Source organism: Gorilla gorilla, chromosome 8 (assembly GCF_029281585.2).
Source record: "Gorilla gorilla gorilla isolate KB3781 chromosome 8, NHGRI_mGorGor1-v2.1_pri, whole genome shotgun sequence".
In the NCBI taxonomy this organism is placed as follows: Eukaryota; Metazoa; Chordata; class Mammalia; order Primates; family Hominidae; genus Gorilla; species Gorilla gorilla.
In genome coordinates this window covers 137,086,638-137,104,964 of record NC_073232.2, presented here as the reverse complement: position 1 = coordinate 137,104,964, position 18,327 = coordinate 137,086,638, and the positions used below count along the sequence as shown (strand labels likewise).

At 41.4% G+C, this 18,327-nt stretch overlaps 1 protein-coding gene across 1 annotated transcript in view; it reads right to left on the bottom strand.

The window, feature by feature from the left end:
• Positions 1 to 18,327, bottom strand: part of ABRAXAS2 (abraxas 2, BRISC complex subunit) — a 29,434-nt gene that overhangs the window by 4,109 nt on the left and 6,998 nt on the right. Inside the window, exons 3-8 of the mRNA XM_004050249.5 lie at positions 15,941 to 15,977; positions 13,096 to 13,162; positions 5,773 to 5,963; positions 3,655 to 3,774; positions 3,053 to 3,137; positions 1,066 to 1,180 (exon numbers count right to left, since the gene is read on the bottom strand). Coding sequence (XP_004050297.4) covers positions 1,066 to 1,180; positions 3,053 to 3,137; positions 3,655 to 3,774; positions 5,773 to 5,963; positions 13,096 to 13,162; positions 15,941 to 15,977 — 615 coding nt within the window. The remainder of the gene's footprint in view (positions 1 to 1,065; positions 1,181 to 3,052; positions 3,138 to 3,654; positions 3,775 to 5,772; positions 5,964 to 13,095; positions 13,163 to 15,940; positions 15,978 to 18,327) is intronic.

The following is an 18,327-nucleotide window of genomic DNA, read 5'->3' as shown; positions in this document are numbered from 1 at the left end:
TTCTAGAAAAACGTAACAGTAAATCAGACTGTTATATTTGCCTGGAAACATAAGTTACATTTTAACTGGATTATATATATTCTTATTAAATTAGAAAAGTTTAGCCCTAACCTTATCTTTTACACTTGACATTATCTGCCATACATTTATAAATTTTACACATAGATATTAATTCTGGTGGTGTTACAGCAAACATGGCTGTTATGCTGGAATTATTAGGTTTATGGGCCTAATTCTCATTCAGTCAGTTTGTTCCTTAGCCTAATGGTGTCTATTCATCCATGGCTACCAAAACTAGACATTTAAAACCTTTACTAAGACCAGACATAAAGCTAAAAGAATATTTGGTAGCTCCTCTATGAGGCTATATTAAAACAGGACACAGACTGGGTGTGGTGGCTCACGCCTGTAATCCCAGCACTTTGGGAGGCTGAGGCGGGTGGATCACCTGAGGCCGAGACCAGCCTGGCCAACATGGTGAAACCCCATCTCTACTAAAAAAACAAGAAAAAAAATACAAAAATTAGCTGGGCATGGTGGCAGACACCTATAGTCCCAGCTACTCGGGAGACTGAGGCAGGAGAATCGTTTGAACCCAGGAGGTGGAGGTTGCAGTGAGCCAAGATCACGCCACTGACTCCAACCTGGGTGACAGAGGGAGATTCCATCTAAAAAAAAAAAAAAAAGACAGGACACAGTGCCTACCTGCTGGACATGCCAGGGTGGTTAACTTAGTAACAACCACCACATTCACTGTAACTAGATCCGATTGTCAATATATACACAAATCTGTATCAATAACTTCTTGGGATTTATTCTAATTTCCACTTCAGCTTTTCTACCTTTCGTCTTCTTTTTCTTCAAGTGTCAGAGAATTGAGGGGGCTACTATGAAAAACAGCACTTGCCCTCCAGAGAAGCTGAACAAGAGACTGCTCTGCCCCAGCCAGGCTAATCTGAGACTTGATGAGCGTAGAAAGAGGCACATAATTTATTGTATAGTATAATCTGATGTTTAAAACAACATTTCCCTGATACTGAATGGTAAAATTAATAAGAAACTTACTTCTTTCTTGTTCCTTTTCATTTTTCCTCTGAGTGATTTGTCTTCTTAATTTGTTCACTTCTGCCTGACAAGATTCAACAACTCGCTCACTCTTTTCAACATCTGCACACACTGCCTGAGGAAAAAAATGATAACGAGGTTAGCTTCAAGTTCAAGTACAAGGCATTCCATAAATTCAGCGCTGATTACAACTCTAGGAAAAGTCCAGATGGTTTATTGAGTTAAAAAGCAGCCACATAAGGTAGAACAAAATCATGAAAGCCCAAAAGACTAGAATTGTTATTATTCACTGATTTGCTTCAATTTTAAGATGATTATGCTATTTAGCTTATAAATTCTTGACCAATAAGGGTAAGATAGGAAAGATCTACTCTTTCCTTTGATTAATCATTTTTATTGAAATGAAAAGGGAACTCTTGGTACCAGTTTAGCATACAAAGGAAGAACAAAAGATAAGACAGGAATAAGATGCTTTCAACTTTTATTTATTACCAACATTCAAAAAATCAGATAAGACAATTTAACAGAAAATATTTTTAAAGAAAAGTTGAAAAAAGTTTCAAAGTCAAGGTTTAATAAAAGATAGCTATCTGAGACTACATCTGTGTAATTTAGCTATTTATAATCCTGAGAACACTCTATGTGATTTGGTATTTTCAAAGCAGGCCTTATTCAATCAACAATGAAATATAACAGCCACTTTTGGCCAGTGCTGATATTCTGAAAAGGGCATGGTCATGAATTCAGGACAAAAAGCTATTTTCCACTGCAAGTTCCTTCCATAGCAGAAATACCAGAAGCTTCCAGAAAGTAGGCTGGTGACCAGTGAGTCTGTATAAAGTTCCCTATTCTGGTAGGTGCACAGTGGCCCTAATTTGGAACACTAGACTGGAAATGGCTCTTGCATGCTTCTCCCTTTGCCCCGGGCTGAACTCAGCCTGTTTTCCTCTTTTTCAGTATCTGCCTTCATTCCTCTTTTTACTCACTGAGGCCTTCATCCTTTTTATTTTTATATTTTAGAGATGAGGTCTCACTCTGTCACCTGGGCTGGAGTGCAGTGGCACAATTGTAGCTCACTGCAGCCTTGACCTCCTGTACTCAAGCAATCCTCCTTCCTCAGCTTCCCAAGTAGCTGAGGACTACAGGTGCATGCTGCCACACCCGGCTAATTTTTAACTATTTTGTAGAAATAGGGTCTCATTATGTTGCCCAGGCTGATCTCGAACTCCTTGGCTCAAGCGACCCTCTTGCCTGGGCCTCCCAAAATGCTGGGATGACAGGTGTGAGCCACCATGCCGGGCCAAAGCCTTTTTCCTTAAAGTCAGGCTTTCTCCAGGTCTGGGAGAGCTTCATCGACTTTACCACTTTCTTTGCTGTACTCAAAGGCCAGTTCAAAGGCTCTTTTGTTCTTAGGTTTTAGAGCAAACTACTCCTAAGAACACAGCGGGGATGATGAAAAGAATGTGGGAAAGTATCGTTAGCACCGAGCTCAGTATTTGGCTCACAGGAGATGTTTCCATTGATGTCTGTTGCATAAATGACTAGGAGTGAACAGGCTCTGCCGAGATCCTCCCACTCGATGGAGGCAGCTGGGGGCAAAGTGAGTGAACTAGGATGAAGAAGCACAGATGCAACCAGTTATGGCTGCCTTTTGATATTGTCTCTACTTAGAATATAACTGATGGAGACAGCTATGTTCTTAGCAAGCCTTTCTACATTTTCCTAGAAAAACTACTATTACAAATGGGGCTGTAAGTATTTGAAACAGTAGTATTAACAATCTACTTCAGGCACAGAGTGAGTGAGCCAGGCTTCTGCAAGACGGCATGAATCATTATTCCACAGCTTGACTCTGTTCTGGGAAAGCAGATTCTGACTTTCGGATCCTAACTCTATTTGTCAGTTGGAAGATAATTCAAAATTTAAGTAGAATTAAAAGCTTTTGGGCAAGACAAATAAGATGAAAACTAATAAATAAATCAGTTACCTGAACTTTCTCCTGAAGTGCATTATAAACCTGATAAATCGCCCTGATGTCTTTCATCACTCCATCCTTGTCAAAAAAGTCAGTACTGGAAGACAAACAGAAAAAAGATGCCTCAAGGTTATCATAACTGCGGTGAAATGGAAAGGCATTTTTCCTGCCTCTTCCACTTTATTGTTTAAATGCTGTGACTCCGAGGTGACAGTGTTTAAGGAATAATGCCCATACCACAAGAATTACAGAGGAGAAATTTAAAAAACCCATGTTACCAAGATCATTTAAAAAATAACAAAAAGCTATGTATTTTTCAGTGACTATGTTTAGCTTTTAGAATCTCAGAAATAATACTCTATCCAAAACTTTTGTATCAATTACAAAAAATATTAAGGCAAATGATTTAAAAAATTCATAAAAGTAAACTATCTTTTCAACAAGAACAAAATTTTGATATATGCTGGTGGTATCTAGACAATTACCTTACTGTATTCTTCAATTTTAATCATATCAAACTTGGTTTTACATTTTTCCATACACCTTTTAAATGTTATTAACAAAAGAAATATTGCTGACAAAAGAAAAAACTAGCACTTTACCTTTCAACTTACCCATGTTCTTTAATCACTTTGGCATAACTCTGAGAAGTATTTGGCACTGAAGACACTTTGTACTCTTGCTGGCTAGTATTTCCTAGATTGGGAATAGCGAGTGATATCCTTTGATTATACCTATGGGAAAAATTCAGAAAGAGATCATGTTAAATGTACCATTCTATCATATTCAAGTGAGATTGACAGTCTAAAAAAAAAAAGGGCTGGGTGTGGTGGCTCACACCTCTAATCTCAGCACTTCGGGAGGCCGAGGCAGGCAGATCACCTGAGGTCAGGAGTTCGAGACCAACACCAGCCTGGCCAACATGGTGAAACTCTGTCTCTACTAAAAATAAAAAAAAAATTAGCTGGGCATGGTGGTACACACCTGTAGTCTCAGCTACTCGGGAGGCTGAGGCAGGAGAATCACTTGAACCCAGGAGGCGGAGGTTGCAATGAGCCAAGATTGTGCCACTGCACTCCAGCCTGGGCGACAGCAAGACTGTATCTCTAAATAAATAAATAAATAAATAAATAATTTTTTAAAAAGGGCATGCGTGGTGGCATGTGCCTATAGTCCCAGCTACTTAAGAGGCTGAGGTGACAGGATCAGGAGTTCGAGGTGGCAGTGAAATATGATAGTGCCACTGTACTCCAGCCTGGTGACAGGGTAAGACCCTGTCTCCAAAATAATAGTAATAATAAAATTAAAATAAATAAAATTAATTAACTAAAACAAGAATGGGGCTTGGTGATAGGAGTCTTAGTTGCTGACATTGGTAAACTAACAGGAAGGTCTCACGGAGCACCTCCTTCTACAGACAACCCAAGGATACATGAATTAGTAATGTTTTCCCTTCTGTAAAGTAAAACCTTGCTTATCAACTCCTTGAGAGCAGAGGTCATGCCTTACACATCTTTTGTATAGCCACAGTGACTGACACAATGCTGAGCCTGTCGTAAGTGCTCAAGAGATACCCACAGATTACATAAAGAAATCTTATAAAAACCTTTTTAACAATTAACAATTATTTTCACTGATGTCAATTTAATTTATTCTACAACAAATAAACTTCCAGAGGGAAACCATTTTGCTGTTTACAAACAGACAACATGATCATATAATCATAGGGGTGGTTTTTTTTTTTTTGGTTTAACAAGTTCACAATGCAAAACCCTTATTAACCAGCAGGTGGATCAATTTCACAATTTTGTATTTGAAATTTATGTTTCAAAATTATAATCAGACTTCCACAGCAATAAAACTGCATTTCCACATAGTGGATTATGGAGAAGCAAATGATGATTTCAAGCTATTTATTCCTTATAAGAATTTATGCATAATAAACATGTCTTGTTAATGCTTCTTGATCCAAAAACAATTTTATGTAAATAACTGACAAGAAAAATACCTTCTGTAACCACAAAAAGAGCTAAAGGGAATAATACAAGTTTTTATTTAAAGATGCATAAAGTTTTGGGAGGCCGAGGCAGGTGGATCACCTGAGGTCAGGAATTCAAAACCAGCCTGGCCAACATGGGCAAAACCCCGTCTCTACTAAAAATACAAAAAAATTAGCCAGCATGGTGGTGTGTGCCTGTAATCCCAGCTACTCGAGAGGCTGAGGCAAGAGAATCGCTTGAACCTGGGAAGCAGAGGTTGCAGTGAGCCGAGATTGCACCACTGCACTCCAACCTGAGTGACAGAGCCGGACTCCGTCTCAAAAAAAAAAAAAAAAAAAAAAAAAGCATAAAATGCACTATAATGCACATTTTTGAAGTCACGAATCTCAATGACTTGTACCAACATCCTTTTTTTTTTTTTTTTTTGAGATGGATTCTTGCTCTGTTGCCAGGCAGGAGTGCAGTGGCACAATCTCGGCTCACTGCAACCTCTGCCTCCGGGTTCAAGCGATTCTTCTGCCTCAGCCTCCCGAGTAGCTGGGAATACAGCCACGTGCCACCACACCCAGCTAATTTTTGAATTTCACCATGTTGGCCAGGATGGTCTCAATCTCTTGACCTCATGATCCACCCGCCTCGGCCTCCCAAAGTGCTGGGATTACAGGCGTGAGCCACTATGCCTGGTCCCAACGTCCTTCTTATATGTGAGGCAGATGGAAAAGCAAGCTTTACCTTCTATTTGGTCTGAAGAGCACATATTCTAAAGCGTGAGTGGAATTGTTGGCAGTGGAGATGAAGCTGAAGAGAAGAAAGACGAGGTCGGGCACGCCGAGGATGCGGGTGAGCTGCTTGTGAAGAACCTGCTCTCTGTAGGACATCTGCTGCTGCGTATTGCGCCGGAATCTGTACCACCCAATGACTTTCTGAAAGAAAAGTGTGAAAAGTTGCATGAAATCTTACAAATTTAATTCTGAATGTATCCATACAAACACACATGCACAAATGTTCATAGCAGCTTTATGTGCAAAAGCCCCACCCTGGAACAACCCAAGTCCATGAGCAGGAGCATGGATAAACAGACTGTGCTTCAGGCATATGCTGGAATCCTACTTAGTGATAAAAAGGAACATGAATGAGTCCCAAAATAACTATCCTGAGTGAAAGAAGCTAGACACCTCCTCACTAAAAGAAGTATAGGTTATAGGATTCTATTTATACAAAATTCTAGAAAATGAAAACTAATCTAGTGACATAAAGAAGATCAGTGGTTAACAGGAATGGGGGGAGAAGGCAGGACTGGAAAGGCACGAGGAAGCTTTTGTAGGTGAAGGAGATGCTCGTTATCTTAATATGGTGATGGTTTCACAAGTTTACACATACATCAAACTTCTAAGAGCATACATTTGAGATATGTGTTATATGTCAATTTTACCTCAATAAATCTATTTTAAAAGTTTAGCTTTTTCAGCTCTAACTATAGCATAACTAAACTGGCTAATGAAACTGTTATACGCTCTGGAAGAATACTTCTCATAATGTGATTTGTTGGTCATCAGGAAGACAGATGACTTCAGAGATATCTGAAAGACTGCTCAAGTGCAGATTCCCGGACCCCATCCCTAAAGTGCAGATTCCTGGACCCCACCCAAATCTGCAGAATCAGAACCTCTCAAGATAAGAGCCAGGAATCTGAATTTAAGTAAGTTTCTGAATTTTTCTTTTGCATACTGAAATTTAAAAACATCTGTTTTCAAAACATTTAATTCTTTATTAGAAGATCAATCTTCATACAGCTTCCTTCTTTGAAACCAACTCTGAGTTAAAATCTTGTTTTAAGAAGCAAAGGTAGTTTAAATCTAATAGTGTCATATTAAAATTAAAATTAATAGTAAATTGAGATTGTTCTGACAGAAAGTAAGCCAACTTTTGCTGAGGCTAGCATTGTCACAAATATTTTCACTAATTATTACACCGCTCTAAGTGAATAATGTTTTCTCCATTGAGTTCATATCATATGCAAAGAACTACAGAGAACAAAGAAATAAGCAATAGTTCCTGACTTAAGGAGTACTACTGAACATAAAACATATCTTCCCATAGATTAAAGCAATTAATTCTGATATCCCTTAAATAAAAAGAAAACCCAAGCCTTTCTCTCAGGGTATAATCTTTTTTTTTTTTTTTTTTTTTGAGACAGAGTCTTGCTTTGTCACTCAGGCTAGAGTGCAGTGGCATGATCTCGGCTCACAGCAACCTCTGCCTCCTGGGTTCAAGCGATTCCCCTGCTTCAGCCTCCCGAGCAGCTGGTATTACAGGCATGTGCCACCGCGCCCGGCTAATTTATTTTTAGTAGAGATGAGGTTTCACCATGTTGGCTAGGTGGGTCTCGAACTCCTGACCTCAAGTGATCCACCCGCCTCAGCCTCCTAAAGTGCTGGGATTACAGGCATTGAGCCACTGTGCCTGGCCTCAGTATATAATCTGATAGAAGAGATGTTTTGCCCGAAGTTACAGAGCTCATGAGTGACAGCCAAGATGTGGAATCAAGATGCCTGCCTGTTTCCACTGGGCAACACTAACTTTCACATTCTACACTAGACATGATGGTGGCCATAAAAAAGGTAAAAGTAGTTTTCCTTTCAAGAAAACTTGGATACAATTAGATAGAGCTATTGATGTATGTGAACATGGCACATTTCATTCTAAGATTCAATACTCTGTACCCAACTCCTACTTGGAATGTTGGAATTACCTACTCAGCAGACCTCAGGCATGCCCCGCACTTCCCCTGCCTTCCTGCAAAGACCTGAACAGTGCTCAGCACACTGGCTGTTTTCATGAAATACTCATTGACTAGCAGAATCTTGCAAGTGGCTATCGGATGACTAATAGTGCTTTTCAGTTATGCCAATTCGAACTATTTTATTTCATTTTTTTTCCTAGCTGCCTTTTTTTTTTTTTTTTTTTTTGGTTTTTGAGATGGAGTCTTGCTCTGTGGCCCAGGCTGGAGAGCAGTGGCGCGATCTTGGCTCAAGCAACCTCCACCTCCTAGGTTCAAGCAATTCTCATGCCTCAGCCTCCTAAGTAGCTGGGATTACAGGAGTGTATTGCCACAACCAGCTGCATTTTTAGTAGAGATGGGATTTCACCATGTTGGCCAGGCTGGTCTCGAACTGCTGACCTCCAGTGATCTGCCAGCCTCGGCCTCCCAAAGTGCTGGGATTACAGGCGTGAGCCACAGTGCCTGGCATATAATAGCTTATTGATTTGATAGATGCCAACAGTTCTAAATAGATTCTCCTGGCTAGGTGTGGTGACTCACTACTGTAATCCAAGCACTTTGGGAGGCCAAGGCAGGAGGATCACTTGAGCCCAGGAGTTTGAGCCCGGCCTGAGCAAGATAGCAAGCCCCCATCTCTACAAAAAATTTAAAAAGCACACGCCTGTGGTCCTAGCTACCCAGGAGGCTGAGGCAGGAGGATCACTTGAGCCCAGGAGGGCCAGGCTACAGTGAGCTGTGATCATGCCATTGTACCAGGGTGGCTAACAGAGCAAGACTCTGTCTCAAAAAACAAAACAAAACAAAACAGATTCTCCTGTCATTCTCATCAATGAAGGATGAGATGCCAAATTAATGTGTATTGGTGATATCTTTGATTCTACCTTTTAGAGCTAACGAACAAACTAGTTGCAAAGCTACTGAGAAACTAAGTCACTGATGTTGAAAAGCACATTTTGCATAGCTATATTTGGGACATGATGAAGAATTATGGATATCTTTCCCTAAAACCTTGTCTCTGCTTATGTTTCTCAGCCAGTTTTTCACACAGACTATTCTATCCACTGACCACAGACTATTCTCTATGCTAGGCATTTGCTTACATTTTCATCCCAATATGGGCACGTTTATTGTCTTTAGCTTGTGTTCTTTTGGCCTTATGATGATACAAGGATGGCTGTTTCAGTTACTGTTATCAATTTCAGAGCTTCCGGAAAGCACGAATCCTCCTTACTTACTTTGTTTGGCCTTAGCCTAAAACCTGAGGCTTGTGCAAACATTGTAAGCACGTATGGATTCTGCCAGAACAGTAATTCAGCCTGTGACCAAACTGTACCTACTGGCGGATTTTCTTAACAAAAACATTAGCCTCTATCTTAAGCCTAACATTTTACATGTACCTTGTGGGTCATATAACCACCCTTTTGAGGTAATGATAAAATTTTTTACTTATCCTAGGGGAAAAAATCCAAACAAGAATTATAAAGCTTTTTTTTGAAATCTAAGTGTTATATATCATCTCTGTCTTTCTGCTGGAAATTCAGATTTTTGAAAAAAATCCTTACAGAGTTCATGCTTTCTATAAGGTACCAAAGGAAATATATAGCTCCCACTCTCAACAAATATCAAGGAAATGAAACATATTTTCCAAGTAAAATGAAACAACAAACTCATATCACTAATTGCAAAGGAGAACACGAACATTTGTTTTAGCACAAAATTCTATAAAATCAAAACTACAGACCAACTTTTAACTGTTTTGAGACTCTTGGCAGCAGAAAAAGCAGTCAACTCTAGATAGCAACCAATGAGTGGCCTTCTGTGTCTCAAACAGCAAACCACCTTAAAAATGCCAAAATTAATTTACAAATGTGTCCCTACCTACTATTGAAAAGACTACATAGTAGAGTCTTTTTTTTTTTTTTTTTTTTTTGAGTTAGAGTCTTGCTCTGTCGCCCAGGCTGGAGTGCAATGATGCAATCTCCGCTCACTGCAACCTCCACCTCCCGGGTTCAAACCATTCTCCTGCCTCAGGCTTCCAAGTAGCTGGGATTACAGGCATCCGCCGTCATGCCCAGCTAATTTTTGTATTTTTGTAGAGACAGGGTTTTGCCATGTCAGCCAGGCAGGTCTTGAACTCCTGACCTCAGGTGATCCGTCTGCCTCGGCCTCCCAAAGTGCTGGGATTACAGGCATGAGCCACCGAGCCTTGCTGTAGAGTCTTTGTTTTCAATTTATTTTCAATTATAAAATACATAGTCATTAAAAGAAAAAAAAACCTTATCAAATAAATTCTTCCTTCATCAATAGATACCCGTACCCTTTATTCACTCCCTTTCCCAAGTCTGACTAGCATCCTTTCAGATCGTTTCCTGTGTATTTGAACACCCACTCAGGCTTTTGTTGTTATATAAAATGGGCTCAAACTACAATACTGCTTTTTTTCATGTAACATAACTTAGAGCTCTTTCTATGTCATTACATGAAAACCTCTCTCCTTCTTTGTAAGGACTGCTTCATCTCTCATAGTATGGAAGCACCAACAGAACTGATTTCACTGTTCCCCACTGCAGGACATTTAGGTTGCTTTCAAAATCCCCCCTACGAAATAACCAAACAACAAACATCCTTGTGCACTGGATTGAGGCTGGACGGCTTGGTTTAAACCATGGCTCCATCATGAATTGCTGACGACCTTAAGCAAATGATTTAACCTTAGTTTTCTCAACTATAAAATGAGTAATTTGCCTCACGGGTCTGGTGCAAGGATTAAATGTATCAATACATGTGAAGCGTGCAGAACATGACCCCGCACAGAGTTCAAGTGTTCAGTTATTCCAGGTTGTTGTATTGTTGTGCCCATGTAAAATTATTTTCTTGAGCCAGATTCCTAGAGGTGAAATGGCATATTCAAAATTCTTTCGGTGATTGCAAAACTGTCCTCCCAAATCTCTGTGTTAATTTAGACTCCACCAACTACTGCTTCCCCATTACCCGCAGCCTTGCCAACACTGGGTATTACTAACCTTTTTACTCTTTTGCCAATCTTATGGACAAAAAATAGTATCTCGTTTCAATTTGTGTTTCCTGATTGAGGTAGAGTATCTTTTCAGTTGTTTCTTGGCCATTTGTGGATTTCTTCTTTCTTTTTTTTTTTCCAAGACAGGGTCTCGCTCTGTCACCCAGGTGGGAGTGTGCAGTGGCGCGATCTCAGCTCACTGCAACCTCTGCCTCCCAGGTTCAAGTGATTCTCCTGCCTCAGCCTCCCGAGTACCTGGGACAAGAGGCACGTGCCACCACTCCTGGCTAATTTTTTGTATTTTTAGTAGAGACAGGGTTTCACCGTGTTAGCCAGGATGGTCTCAATCTCCTGACCTCGTAACCCACCTGCCTCCGCCTCCCCAAGTGCTGGGATTACAGGCATGAGCCACTGCACCCAGCCAATTTCTTCTTTCTCTTGTGAATTTCCTGTTCATGGTCGTTACTCATTTTTCTCACTTAAAATTTTGAAATCTGCCAGGTGCAGTGGCTCACACCTGTAATCCCAGCACTTGGGGAGGCCGAGGTGGGCAGATCACTTGAGCCCAGGACTTTGAGACCAGCCTGAGCAACATGGCAAAACCCCGTTTGTACTAAAAACAAAAAATTAGCCAGGTGTGGTGGTGCATACCTGTAGTTGCAGCTACTTGGGGGGCTGAGGTGGGAGGATCACCTGAGCCTGGGAGGTCAAGGCTGCAGTGAGCCATGATCATGCCACTGCACTCCAGCCTGGGGGAAAACATGAGACCCCCATCTCAAAATAAATAAATACAAATAAAATAAAAATTTGAAATCTGTTTTTAAAAAATACTTCCTGGTACTTCTAATATGTAGTGAGTGCTCTAGAAAATTGTGCTCCAAAAAGAATCTTTATAGAATGAATTTTAGTTTTAGAAAGTATAATTAAGATTCATGGCCGTCTGCAGTGGCTCATGCCTGTAATCCCAACACTTTGGGAGGCCGAGGCAGGTGGATCACTTGAGTTCGAGACCAGCCTGGGCAACACGGTGAAACCCTGTCTCTACTAAAAATGTAAAAATTAGCCAGGTGTGGTGGTGCACCCCTGTAGTCCCAGCTACTCAGGAGGCTGAGGCAGAAGAACTGCTTGAACCTGGGAGGTGGAGTTTGTAGTGAGCCAAGATCGCGCCACTGCACTGCAGCCTAGGTGACAGAGCCAGACTCCAACTCAAAAAAATAAAAAACTTTTAAAAAAAGTATAATACAGATTCATAATTTAAAATATGAAAAATGAGGAGGTAAGGTAGCATCTGAGAGATGAGGGACGGGCTGCTAAGAGATTCCAGAATGTCTGCTCCCAGGCAAATCACTAATATGAGAGCACTGGACCACGTGATGCCTGTGGCTGCTTTAACACCCTTCCTGGTTGGGCAGGCAGCTTGGTTAGACTACCAGGATGGAGCACCTCTTGAGTTTACTATCACGCATAAAGCCATTTGCCTTTCTTCTGACCTATCCTTCCACACTTCCGATTCTTCCTTTTATCCTTACCTGCTCCTGTACATTAGAATGGCTGTTGTTTTAATATAACTGCACTTACTCCTGACACTGTTAAACAACGGCATTTTGTTTTCTGTTTGACAAGTTGAAAACTTTTATTGGTACCTTCTTCCTCAAGAGATGGTTAGTAACGGATCTATTTTTATAGAATTAATATCCCAAGGTAAAAAAAGTAAAACCCATACATAGTATAACACGGTAAATTACAAATGGCATTATTAGACACTACTGCAACAATAAAACTTTGGTTTATTTTCAGTTGTATTCAGACTTGCTTACCTAGTCTACACATAAGTAGAACATCATATGCAAATGTTGATAGAAATAATAAATACATGACCTTTTGGAAAAACACCTGTGTTCAACTTTTTTTTTTTTTCTTTTTTTTTTTAAGTTGAGATGGAGTCTCGCTCTGTCTCCCAGGCTGGAGTGCAGTGGTGCAATCTCGGTTCACTGCAACCTCTGCCGCCCGGGTTCTAGCAATTCTCATTCCTCAGCCTCCTGAGTAGCTGGTATTACAGGCATGTAATAATAATGGTATCATGCTATAAATATCTAAATTTTTTTCTATTGATATATCAAAAAATCTATGTAGGTTAACAAAACTCTTACATATTAACACGAAATCTTATTGTTCCATTTTACATTCCTGTCTGGTTTTATCTTTTTGGTGATAAGGAACGATTTCAGAATCATACTGGGCAATAAACAGAACATACCTTTCTCCGATCTTTAAGAATCCTGTCCAAACTCTCCTCATTCACTTTGCTTGCGTAGTCATAAAAACTGTTTAAGAGAAAAAAATCTTGTACTAACACCACATAGTATTGCGACATAGACGTGCTTAGCTGCATATGCCTGTGGTAACCCTAATGAAGACCTAACTTCTCACCTTACACAGGTTTACGCAGGTACATAAAGAGAAATCAGTCCAAATGTTTTTCTGAAATGAGGTCCCTTTTGCATTGAAGAATACTCAAGAGATTGCTACATTCAAAAGATATTACTTCCACATGTGGGAGGTGCTGATAGCAAGTAATTATAAAATGTGGGGTTTCAAATGGCTGTGACATTTTTCTTTGTTTCTAGGTATCAATTACTTATGAAAAAAAGATAATGTAGCAGCTCATTTTCTGAGAAATGAAGAAGGGAAGTAAACATTTGTGGGATGTGGAAGAAGACATTGGGCTGCCTACTTTCTCAGGTTGTTTCATTCCATTCTTGCCTCAGTGCTGGGAGGTATTAGTTTGACCCAACAATTCCACAAGTTTCATTCCCAGTTTCATAGATAAACACACCAAGGCCAAGTGACTTCCTCCAAATCACAGGGCTGGTAGACAGAAGGGCTGGAATTGGAAGCCAGGTCTGGCTAGCTTCGAACCTAATACAATCACCTCCAAAAGAGACCAACATGACCAGGATCCCGTGATGTGCATCCAGGTATAATGATGTGTGGGCCTCCTCTACCACTGGACATGGGCTTGGGAAAGCCACACCTCTACTTCTTTCCTACCACCATAAACCTGGGCCTTATAAGCCAGAAAGGAGTTCAAGATACGGTTAAAAACAAACAAAAAAAGCCACTGACTTGGAAGGCAAGAGACACAAGCTCCAGCTCCAGTTCTGTTTCTCACTATATGATCTGGGGCAAGTCACTTCACCTGGTTTCCATTCCATTTTTTGCAAAATAAGGAGTTTGGAATAGACAGATGTTATCTAAGGTTTCTTTTGGCTCTAATAACTGAGTCTAATCTTTCTTTTTTTTTTTTTTTTTTGTTGAGATGGAGTCTCGCTCTGTCACCCAGGCTGGAGTGCAGTGGCGCGATCTCGGCTCTCTCCAAGCTCCACCTCCCAGGTTCATGCCATTCTCCTGCCTCAGCCTCCCAAGTAGCTGGGACTACAGGCACCCGCCACCGTACCTGGCTAATTTTTTGTATTTTTAGTAGAGACGGGGTTTCACTGTGTTAACCAGGATGGTCTTGATCTCCTGACCTCATGATCCACCTGCTTTGGCCTCCCAAAGTGCTGGGATTACAGGCGTGAGCCACCGCACCCGGCCAACTAAGTCTATTCTTTAAACTCAAATCCTTGTTCTGGTACTACTTTGCTGACAGTATTTTAATGAATTCCTGAGAAGGCTGAGGCAGGGTACACCTAGAGAAGGTTTGGACAGTCAAGACCAAATCAGACACCTTCGTAGACCAGACAGAAGCAATGTGTGAACCAGAGCCTAAACAATTTCACTTGCTCTGAGATTCCCCTCAAACGAACTGCTGGCTGCTCGTCTTGCTTCCCCATTCCTGTTTTGCTTATGTGTAAATCTAAAAGAGGCGAGGTTCTCAGCAACTGATGGCTTCATTTATAGGTAGCCATCTTGCATGGTGACAATTCTCTGAAGCAATCAATAGGTGGGGGTGGATGTTCGAGGGTGAATATGACACAAGTCCCCAGGGATTTTTGGGTGCAAGGGGGCTAGGTGTTTGGGCCAGCTGACAGTGGGAGAGTGGTCAGGGTGAAAACTGCAGGGAACAGCAGGAAGAGGCAAGCAGAAAGGCCTGGCTGGCGTTACAGAAGGAAGTGCTGATCAAGAACGCTGATTGTATTCGTGTGGGCAGTGCTAGAAGGAAAGTATTGGCCTGGCTTTTGGAAAGGGGTAAGAAGTTGGGTCTCGGGGAGTTTTATGAAACACAGAGTTGAAATCGTGATCCCAGCCATTAGGTGGAAGGGTTTGGGGCTGAGAAAGAAGGCATAGGCCTGGTGGTGGTATGGGGGGAAGTCCAGTGAGTAAGAGACCCTGGACTTTCTTTTCCTCACTCTTTTCCCTCCAGGTGTCTCTCTGTTGTATGCTTTCTCCTTTCCGAACGTTTCTCCCTTTATTTCTTTTTCGTTCTGTCCTTTAGTTGGTCATAATATGGCATTGGTGTATACAGTAGTCCCCCCCTTGTCTGCGGTTTCACTTTCCAGTTTCAGTTACCCTTGGTCAATCTCTCAAATATGTTTGAGAGTGAGTGGACAAATTCACATAACTTCAATCATCTCTTACTGTGCCTCATTCATAAGTGAAACTTCATGATAGGTATGTACATACAGGAAAAACCATAGTACATATAGATAGGGTTCAGTACTAGCCACGATTTCTGGAGTCTTGCCACATATTGCCCAAGGATAAGCAGGGACTACTGTATTCACTTCAACAAACACAAAAAGAACGTTTTATGCTCCTTTTTCTTACATTTTTAAAGTTGAACACGAAACATTTTTTATTCCTCGTTAAGAACATCCTTTGAATTATTTTATGTTGATTAACTTTTTCTCTATAATTGAAGAGCCCTTGATAGGCTGAGAGGAAATACTTCCATTCTAAATCACTAAGCCCACAATTGACACTCTTCCCTTCCCTTTTCCTAACCTAACACAGTGCCGTGTACATAGCACTCAATAAATACATGGATTTGGGTACCCTCATGACTTTACAGCCACAATCAGCTACAGGCCAAAATTCACTAGTTTTTTTTTTATCAATCAATCCTTTTAATAAGGACTAAAAGCTTACATATGGCTTACCTAAAAAGTTTTGAACAAGGCTGATGGTTATGGATTTCTGTAAATAGAAAGAGGAAATACATCTTAGTTAATCATGTAAGACATAGGCAACTATAAAATAGCTCAGGACTTTTTTTTTTTAATCAAAATCTCTGACAACAAAGACAGCTTTTCCCTCTGCCAAACAGTTGCTACATGTACACCAGTCTGAATACTCATCCTCAGTGACACACTCTCAGAATAAAAGAGACTACAGAATGAAAGTTCTATTTCTATTTGTCCATGTATGATGAGCACATACCTGAAAGATATTATTCAGGAATACGCAGCTATTGTGTGCCTTATTCAATCTTATCTATTTGAAAAAGCATCATGGGAAAAAGCAACCACTGACTGGAAGCATTTAATCAAGTGGGATAAAAGCTGTGAGGATAGGCAGGGCACGGTGGCTCACGCCTGTAATCCCAGCACTTTGGGAAGCTGAGGCGGACAGATCACTAGGTCAGGAGTTCAAGACCAGTCTGGCCAACATGGTGAAACCCCGTCTCTACTAAAAATACAAAAATTAGCTGGGCGTGGTGGCGGGCGCCTGTAATCCCAGCTATTTGGGAGGCTGAGGCAGGAGAATCACTTGAACCCGGGAGGCTGAGGCTGCAGTAAGCAGAGATCGCACCACTGCACTCCAGCCTGGGCAACAGAGCGAAACTCTGTCTCATATTAAAAAAAAAAAAAAAAAAAAAAAAATGCTGCGAGGACAGCTTGGGGACAGCGGGCCTTAACCACCCTCACCCTACCATTAATAACCAGTAATAACTCATGACAACTTGGGCCAGGTGTTTTGAAGAGGAAGGAACTCTGGAAGTCTATTAACCCTTTCAAAGATGGTCAGTACCAAGGGAAACAATCATTACAGGGTAGATCGTAACAGCTTCTGAAAAGTTGCTGTGATTAAGCAGAGCGAACAATTTCTTTGAGCTCATCCAGGGGCTCAGGGTCTGGGTTTCTTTATAAGACCATGAAACTAATTGACCATTCAGTTATATTAATCACATTCTCCTAGAGAGCAGCTCATCACCCGTTGTTTAAAAAACCACAGCCTCAGAGTTCCAGGCTGTAATTTTAACTCAATTAAAAGGAAACCACAGGCCGGGCACGGTGGCTCACGCCTGTAGTCCCAGCACTTTGGGAGGCCAAGGTGGGTGGATCGCGAGGTCAGGAGATTGAGACCATCCTGGCTAACACGGTGAAACCTCGTCTCCACCAAAAATACAAAAAATTAGCCAGGCGTGTTGGTGGGCGCCTGTAGTCTCAGCTACTTGGGAGGCTGAGGCAAAAGAATGGCGTGAACCCGGGAGGTGGAGCTTGCAGTGAACCCAGATCGCGCCACTGCACTCCAGCCTGGGTGACAGTGCGAGACTCCGTCTCAGTTAAAAAAAAAAAAAAGGAACCATTGCACCAAGCGCCATTGCACTCCAGCCTGGGCAACAAAAGTGAAACTCCATCTCAAAATAAATAAATAAATAAAAATGATAAAGTATACCATCATAAGTTATTCCAGAGATACTGTTAGTAATTAGGATGCAGAATCTTTGTTGCAAAAAAGGCTATGGCCTTCAAGGACATGGGACTAGGCCCAGTAGCTTCTGTACTTGTGTTAATGTTGTCAAAATGAAGTATTTCCACAGGAAAGAAAAGTTCACTTGCCTAGCTATGCAGTAAGATAAACCTTACCTTGGTTGGTCTGCAGGTAGAGTTATCTCAATTGATTGTTTATGGTTACAGACTGAACCCTTGTTCTACTCTTTCCCCCTTCTCACTACTGCACTTGACCAGTCTTATAAAAATAAATTAAAGCCGGGCACAGTGGTGCACACCTGTAATCCCAGCACTTTGGGAGGCCAAGGTGGGCAGATCAGGAGGTCAGGAGTTTGAGACCAGCCTGGCTAACATGGTGAAACCCCACGTCTACTAAAAATACAAAAATTAGCTGGGTGTGGTGGCGTGTGCCTGTAATCCCAGCTACTCGGGAAGCTGAGGCAGGAGAACTGCTTGAACCCAGGAGGCAGAGGTTGCAGTGAGCCAAGATCATGTCACTACACCCCAGCCTGAATGACAGAGCAAGACTCTGTCTCAAAAATATAAATAAATAAATAAATAAAGGCCAGGTGCAGTAGCTCACACCTGTAATCCCAGCACTTCGGGAGGCCAAGGCGGGTGGATCACCTGAGGTTAGGGGTTCAAGACCAGCCTGGCCAATATGGTGAAAACAAAAATACAAAAATGAGTCGGGCATGATGGTGGGTAGCTGTAATCCCAGCTACCTGGGAGGCTGAGGTGTGGGAGAATCACTTGAACCCAGGAGGCGGAGGTTGCAGTGAGCCGAGATCACACCATTGCACTCTAGCCTG